This window comes from Cydia fagiglandana, chromosome Z (genome assembly GCF_963556715.1).
Source record: "Cydia fagiglandana chromosome Z, ilCydFagi1.1, whole genome shotgun sequence".
Lineage (NCBI taxonomy): Eukaryota > Metazoa > Arthropoda > Insecta > Lepidoptera > Tortricidae > Cydia > Cydia fagiglandana.
Window position 1 is genome coordinate 40,260,240 of NC_085959.1, and position 9,079 is coordinate 40,269,318.

General features: G+C 39.0%; 1 protein-coding gene across 1 annotated transcript in view; it reads left to right on the plus strand.

Moving 5' to 3' along the window:
- Nucleotides 1-8,638, plus strand: part of LOC134678393 (dual specificity mitogen-activated protein kinase kinase 7-like) — a 37,353-nt gene extending 28,715 nt beyond the window's left edge. Inside the window, exons 17-18 of the mRNA XM_063536953.1 lie at nucleotides 233-263; nucleotides 977-8,638. Coding sequence (XP_063393023.1) covers nucleotides 233-263; nucleotides 977-1,055 — 110 coding nt within the window. The 3' untranslated portion in view covers nucleotides 1,056-8,638. The remainder of the gene's footprint in view (nucleotides 1-232; nucleotides 264-976) is intronic.
- The last annotated feature ends 441 nt before the right edge of the window (nucleotides 8,639-9,079 follow it).

Below are 9,079 nucleotides of genomic sequence, written 5' to 3' on the forward strand. Positions count from 1 at the left end.
CAGGTGAGCTGGTACTAGCTAGTTTATACAGGGGGCTTCACTCGCTCGCTAGGCTCCTCAAGAGGAGGCTGAGCGGTTACGTCAGGTGGCATCACGTTGCAGGCAGGCGGGAGCCGCACCCGCACTCCAACAGGTGAGCTGGTACTAGCTAGTTTATACAGGCGGCTTCACTCGCTCGCTGGGCTCCTCAAGAGGAGGCTGAGCGGTTACGTCAAGTGGCATCACGTTGCAGGCAGGCGGGAGCCGCACCCGCACTCCAACAGGTGAGCTGATACTAGCTAGTTTATACAGGCGGCTTCACTCGCTCGCTGGGCTCCTCAAGAGGAGGCTGAGCGGTTACGTCAAGTGGCATCACGTTGCAGGCGGAAACAGTTGAGTCTAGATTGTTCAATTACCTTTTCGAATGCCAAGCACCAGAAAACCACCATACAGAAGTCTTAGCTGATGGCGGAGTCTCAACTGGTCGTAACAAGGCGCTAGATACAAGTGAGATTTAAAGGTTTTTGAAATAAGACTCTCTTCAAAACCATTTTGGGTTTACTGGTACCCGTTATTATAATTACCATGACCTCGTCACTATTACCGTAGCACGTTCATATGCAGAATCGAGATAAAACAGCGGCGAAAATTAAACAGGTGACTTAAGACTTATCTGTATTTACCCTCTAATGCTCCCGTTATTTTTAACTGAATGAAAAAATGTTATCATTATCTTTAAAGAAGTAGAATCTAAATCTAAACGCATACTTTTCTAGTTACCTTACTATACTGTCCGCTAACCAAAATGACAACCGTGGTCGTAAAACTTATCGCTCACGCTTACCTAATCATGGCAAGAGTGATAGAGTTAGTGATATGACCTGTGTCGTCAATTTAATTTGCGGCAAGTATAACAGTGTTCGTCACAATGACAAAAATAGCTCAGCATGACCTATGACGTCACAAATCGTTTCTAATCCTGAACTATGTAATCCAGATGGGCGCCAGCGGAGAGTTGGAGCGTGCCCGCGTCCCCCCTCCCCCCTCGGGCGCCGCCCCCGCGCCCCGCGGACTAGCGCCGCGACACGTGGTACGTCGACAAGTGGCTCCACCGCGTCGCGTACTGCACACCGTAGAGGTAGAGCCACCCACAAACAAGTCACAGTTACGCTTGAAGGTAACCTTACGTCATGAGATTACAGGCTATTTATCGTTTGACATTACGGCTTGTTATAATCATACTCGACTTGAGATTATAAAAAGTTGAGGCAGGCAACCCCGCGTTTCAAATCATAACTTTATTTAAAATAACAGGCGGGCTTGTTATTGGTGATGACAAGATTATTTTGTTATTCTGTAATTGATAGTCATGCTTATGTCAAATTGAGCCAATAGGCAAGCTTGTTATGGTTATGTCAAACTCATCATGTTAAATCAAGTCTCAACTAAATTAAGTCAAACTTTGTACGTCACGTTTAATGGTTCAGGTCTATTTACTTACAGATTGTGATTCGGCATTTCTCGGTTATTGTCGGCAAAGCTCGTCACTCTTAGAGCGTTTAAATAAAATTCTTCACTAAAGCAACAGGACTTAACTTGACATAAATTGCTTTTTCGAGACTTAGATGTTATATAATTATATACCGGGTGTGGCCTGTAATATGAGCAAAAAATTAAACTGTAGGCTGCACTCCTCATACTGACCAACATTTGTTCAGCGACTATTGAAAATAACATGTGGTTTGATTTTTAATACACTTCAAAGTTTATTCTAAGACGCAATGTATTGCGAATTTTGTTATGTTTAAGGCGTGACAAGCAACGTCAATCACGTATGCGTGTGGCGATGGCGTCCATTGAAGATAATATTTATTTTGTATGAAAAATAGGGAGTCTAAATACTTCATAATTTTTAAAAGTTGTAGAACAATAGTGGCACCGTTTGAGGAGTACAATACAATCTATGTTTTAATTATTTGCTCGTGTTACAGGCCACACCCGGTATATATTTAAAATATTTCCTGTCATTTTGCCGATAACAACCAAGACATGACGAATGAAAAAAGTAATCTACTCGCATGAACTTCACGACTTATTGAATACTATGTCAAGACTTTTATAAGCTACACGAGTCAAAGTCGGCCGTTACGTACTTTTACAGCTCGGCAATGTATAATTTGATTTCTGCTTTGGTTTAGTCTTCATGAAATATTTATCGTTAAAGTAGTAATCAAATCAAAGTGTACATGGCCCATGTATTAACAGGTCCATACAAATTAAACCATGTTAATTATACCTAGCCACAAATGTCAGTACGCTTAACGCTGTGCGTTGACTTCCAAGTTATGTCAAGTATTAAAATTATTTTAAACGTGCTATTACGCGGCGTGTTACCTTTGTACGTTTTATACCTCGTCACAGTGACAATAGTTTGAGGTCTCTAGCGACTTTCATATTGATTGTCACTGTGATAAAACTGATAAAGTACGAAATGGGTCGTATAAAAATACTTTCGACCGTACTTACTTAATAAGTTGCGCGTTCGATCAGTAGAGACGATGTAGTGGGTGCTCCAGTCGAAGATTCTCAAAAACGGATCTTACACTTATAACGACCAAGAGCAGCTTTATTGTGCACAGTGCGATCGGACATTTAAAACTAAGTTCGGTTTTGCGAGCAATATACGTGCTCATCAGAGGAATTTGTAAAGGTCGCCGTTGTCGGACACGACATGGAGGACTACATAACCCGTTTAAAATAGTTTTCATATATTTGAGTCTCACGACAGTTTTATAGCTATATCAAATGATTTACAAGTTAGACTAAAAAGTTGTATATTTTAGACTTAGTACAAACTATGTCAAGTTAAGACTTATTAGAATATTGCGATTGATAATATAACATGTAATCCGAGGGCCATGAAAGTTCCGAGCGAGCAGCGTCAAGGAAGGACATTTTATTGAACATTGTACACTTTTTATGTTATTTCTATTCAGAGTCACGAGCTCGTTCTATCCTTATAGGAGGAAATAAGTTTCCCAAGATTTTTATTTCCATTCTGTTACCATTTTTCACAGACTTTGTATGACGGTAACGAAATGAAAGAAACGAAAAATGTATGGAATTTGAACACTCTTCATATTAGAGTCGAAAAACTCGTGATGTTGAGCAGGAATAACATAAAAAATCCTAAATTTGATATTAAAATTATAGCTGTCGACGCCAACTGAATTTTTGTGGCCCTACAGATTTAAATACAAGAAATTCATTAATGGCCTATGCATTGATTTGTGTAGACACAATGTACGAGTGTTTTTGTGTATTTGTGAGTTGAAGGCGCGCAGGGTGCCCTGCGCTTTACAAAATTCGCTTTTATACACGAGTTAAGATGATACAAGCATAGATTTAGGCAAGCTTTAAGAGTAATACATATTTTGTACAGTCACAAGGCTCTGATATATATTTCCTATGTAGTCATTTGTTTTTGCCTTGAAACTATTGACGTTGCGTGTCACCAGACTGACAATTGTCGCCTGACATTGACAATTGGCCGTACATTGCTGGCCCAACAAGTATAAATTGACACTACGTAACGTCGTTACTTTCCGACCCAGAAATTTACAAGTTGTCAAGTTGCCGAAAAGGCGCCTGTGAGGATATGACGGTTGCATTATTATCGTCTGACGTTCTCGCTATTCTCGCTTACATACGTTATAGAATGCGTGTGACAGCATGGTGACAGACGGTAAAAGCGCAACTAACTTTACATTGAACTCATTTTTGCGAAATATACATTGTATGTTAAGACTCACAACTATAAAAAGTCATATATAGCCCTATAATTGATAACATGATTTTTCGATATGATTTTGGCCGTTGCCATAAGAGTTGGATCATTTCTAAAATCATAGTCAATAATCGATATTGACAACCAGACCGCGTCCGACAACTCCCGCGACTCAATACTTGAATTCGCGCTTACATGTGGAGATCAAACGCGACAACGCAAGTCCCTCTAAGAAGTAGGTGCCATAAAGTATAATATACAGGGCGCTACAGTAACGAGTTTTTTTAGACTTACATGCACTGTTTCTACTGCTAATAACTCTTAGATTTGCTGTATTAGGGGCTTCCTCTTTCAATACTCTCACTACATTTATAAAACGTCTATTGTCGTGTGTGTATAAATGTATTACACTTAAAGTGAAACCATATAAATTTAAGAATGAAGTATTACCGCTTAGCACTGTATGTATGTACATAGATCAGCTTATGGTACCTATTGGTATCGGAATGTGTTCGTAGTCAAATTGTATGGGAATGCACGGAAACCCGACTTGCTGTTTCACAAAAGTAGGTACGAGTATATAAAAACGCGTAAAGATAGGTGACAAAGACAATTTGAATTACAAGTTGAAAATTATCATAATTATGCTTTCATCTCTGTGACTTGGAATGTAAGAATAACTATTAAAAATAAATACTTACGTAGCTCCAATTATAATAGGCACTTGTTATGTTGGTTCCGAGTCGGGTTTCTATGGGACATGGCCTAGTGGCGTGCTAATTTATGTGTGACTATTCGATAAAATAAAATATGTTGTTGAATATCGCGTTTTGGCATGGACTTGTTCTCATTAAATACTTATAGTACAGTTGTAGTGCATGATTATTTTCCATCGTATTTTCACGGAAACTTACTAACGTGTCTTGCTATTTCAGTCAGTCTCGATACAAAAAGTAATGACGTTGACTGAAGTAGCATGACAAATACGAACGTTTCCGAGGAAATACGATGGAAAACGATTAGGCACTACCTGTAGAGGATATTGACAGGGATACGTCATGTAAAAGTCTTATTTTTCTATTAGTTTCATTTTGGTTGCCCTTTTTTAAATTTTTATTTCATATCCGTCATCGTATGTTGATAACTATAATCGTTGGCCCCTATCCTTGTTTTTGACTTTGTTATAAAGATACAATATAACTGATGTTTGCCAAGTTTTGTGTACAAGTCACTTGTATTTTATAATTTGATTCAGCCGCTGGCCGGCTAAAGCCATTATCACACTGGTGCGGATCCGTATGCCACTCCGGCGTGCCAGTGAAACAACATAACGTATATAGCGGTGTCCCGCTTTCACACCAGAGGCAACCCATTTTTTTAACCAACAATAAATTTAAAGAGATGAGCAAAGAAGTGTCCAGAAAAGTACCTAGCGGTTACATGAAGTTATTTTTTTGTTACTTCTGACCTAAGATGTCGATATTTGGCATGATAACGTATTGTAACTTAGCGTTAATTTCAACGCTATACTCATGTATTCAACAGTTTTTGTGGAATCCCCTTAAGGCTTTACTGTGACGTAGCCAAGTTTGTACCCTCATCTGTGTATACCAAAGCAGCTGACTGCAATACAATCGGGCGCAACGAAAACGGCTAACACGTTTCGTACGAGTGACCCGTTTTCGTACGAGTGACCCGTTTTCGTTAAACTTGACTATACTTGATCGTGTAAATACGAGCCTTACGCAAGGCTGGTACTTTTTCACTGCTCATTTAACGAGTCTTGGAAAGCGAGAAACATACCCGCAGTAATTATTATACTATAATAACCATGATAATTGTCAACTGACAATGACATTTCACTATACAATCAACATTAAATACATTGTTACGGCCTAAATGGCCAAATATATCGATGCACCTTATTTCTGTGGTAACATTTGTCACAACATACAGCTTGTAACCGACCGTTATTGACAGGAAATGTTCATTGTCAGATGACAACTGTCAAATTGGTGACATGGGCCAGTGAATATTACACTATCTTGAGTTGAATTTGTACCTTACAGTGACACTACATGGTTCATTTCGTGTGCAAAATTTATGACACATTTTATCGTGGATACATGTTTTTAAAATAAACTTCTTACATGTAATATAGTAATTACTGCTCGTCAGTGTCATGTTTACACTTCTGAGAGCCTAGTAACGATGACAATCGTTAGCACTACGACAACGAAACGCTGTCTCTCTATCACTCTTACATTTTAATGCGATAAAGAAAGGTAGCGTTTCGTTTCTCTACGAACGTTTGCCATCTTGGTTACGGGCCCTGAGTAGAGTCCAAGCTAAACTACACGGACTTGGCGTCAAAAATAAAAACGTTGGTCCTTAGCTTATTGTTAGACGAACTATGAACTGATAATGTAAAACTGACAAATAATGTTTTGTGCTCCCATGTAACTCGTACTACTTCCAAGTGTTACTTGTCGATGTTGGAATCAATTTTGTGGAAACGTTTTTGTAAAACTATAAAATGGGAAGGTATGTTAATTAACCTTTAAAAGGGCCCACTGACTACTATTTCGTCGGACGATATCGGCCTGTCAGTTATACGCAAAATTTGACAGCTCCATACAACTGACATCGTCCGGCGAACTGGTAATCAGTGGGCCCCTTTAAACGCCACACCTATCGTGCGCGCCGCGTCATAGTGAACCTTGACGTAATGCACGAAGGTTGTTATTGGGCTGTGGCCGCGCGCGTCAGATGACGTTTTTGGCGGTCAAATGGTTAAATTGTCAACAACACTTCCAACATGTCGGCCGCGATACGTTATCTCGTTCTAATTAAAGCTCCATCTCACTATCTGGGACAGATATATCGCAAAGGTTTGTAGGGGTCCTAATTATTACTATTTACGTCTACTATACTGCTACTTCTTACTACTGCCACGAAAGGAATTAATTATGGCATATTAAGTTGTCATTTCTACAGACTCGTTTCCAAAATCGACCAAATTTTGTCGTGATTATAAGTGCAAACCGATTTTTATTTGTAAATATTATGGATTGTTTGTAAGCATATAATTATTTAATGTTCTATAGATGTCATATTTAATTTTTTTATTTTATTTAAAACATTTTGGAGATCATTTCGATGCTTATTTTTTATTGTAAAGTTTTGTAATTATGTAATTTTAATTTTTATGACCAAATCTATTAGGTTTTAAACAGATGTTATTAAAGTAAGGTTGCCGAATAGGAAGAATTTCGTATATTGTCTATCTCCGCTCAGAAGCGGCGCTGTGCGAGTGTGACAGCAATATAAAATCACGCGTGCAAGAAGGAAATATATACATACCGAATCCTATGGTCAATGAACGAAATTCTTCATCGCTTGGCGTCTATACTTTAGCTTTAGGGGTTATGCTGACAAAGTAAAACGGATTAACAACCAAGCAATTTAAATGAAAACCTTATTACAGTGAACACAAGGTCTATATTGACTTAACGCGTTGTTACGTCATTTTACTTTGAATAGTAATCGGCTGATTTGATATCTTAATAACTACGTGATTTTAAATTTAAGATAGTCTTTTTATTTATTATCCTCCTTAACAATCGTCTGGTAACGATTGGAGCAACTAAAAATTATTAATATAATGTTTTTTTTTTTTATATGGACAAACAGGCGGCGGTAGCACGGCTGCATTTTTATCGCTGCAATGTATGGAGCGCCATACATTCCACGACTTCTCTTTCTGCACCGACTTTAGACATGTTTATTTTGTATTTAAACCAGCCGAAACCCCTAAGCGTATCGGAAAAGAATGGCGTTCGAGGTCGAATGACAATGATAAATGTAACACACATACTAATTACATGTGAAAGAAATGTTGCAGTAAACGCACTCTCCAAACCGACCATCATACAACAAATTGATGCAAAGCCATTTGACCCATATGATCTGTAGTAACACACGTCTGATACTGAGTCGCTACGACCCACATTGAGTTAGTATCACACGTGTGATACTAGGGCGCTCCACAGGTTAAATAGTCGTTCGACCCCATGCTGGTCCCTAAATATACGGCAACGTCGCTTGCAAGTCGCTTAATACTTCCAACAACTGTCAAGTGGTGTGGGTTACCATGGCAACACACTAATAATATTAGACTAATATCGTTCGAGAAATGGGCCCCAGGTATCAGTCTCGTTTCGATAGAGTTGTCTTGGGCAAGACTTGCATTCGGCGTTGCCTGCAGCAGGGAGTTCTAAGTAGTGAGCCAAAAGTCACATGAAATTGTTCTGAAATTGTATCATGGACACTAAGCGTCATACTTATGACCGCCATTTTTCATATCCAAAAATATTATCAGACGCCAACATGGATACATATACATATGCAGATAAAGTAAGGACGCTAGGACGAATAATTTCGTACAATGACCCGCCTGTTTCTATTTCTATCGCAAGCGCATAATTATATTTCCGTCCCGCTTGCATAGTAGCATTGACCGCCGGCATCTTCGGCGGGACAGCAATATAATATGCGATGGAGATGGAAACAGGTGGGTCAATGTAGGAAATTCTTCGTGCTTCGTGTCCTTACTTTAGCGTGAATATGACAAATAGCCCGAATAGGGTCCAGAATGTTGCAGTTTTTATACTCGAGTATAAGGGATATTTCCTTGAATTTGGCACATTTAGAACTCTTCGCTCCGCTCGTGTTTAGGGCCCGTGACGCACCTAGTCGGCACATCGTGCGAGGTAGTTAAGATGAATATATTTTAATATTTAAACAACGATTAACTTGTTTTTTTATTGTAATTATTTTAAAGTGTACTGTAATAAACGCGGATCAAACTTTTGGGGCTGTTTTTTTTACACCTGATACTGTGTGATATTGGCATTCAAGTATGGCTATCTGGCGCCTATTTCACTACGCTGACAATAGGGGATATTACTGCAATGTTCTGCCGCCATCTGACCTTCCAACCCAGAGGGGAAACTAGGCCTTATTGGGATTAGACCGGTTTCCTCACGATGTTTTCCTTCACCGATAAGCGCCTAGTGAATATCAAATGATATTTCGTACATAAGTTCCGAAAAACTCATTGGTACGAGCCGGGGTTTGAACCCGCGACCTCCTAGTGGAATAAAATAGTATTTTTTATTATAGTCGGTGTTCGTTATGTAACATTGGTGACTTTATTACCTCTTAGGCTATTGTCACAATATTCACAATGCTGGAAAATTAGATTAAAACAAACCGAAACCTGCATGGAATAAGAGCGTCTATAGCCGAATT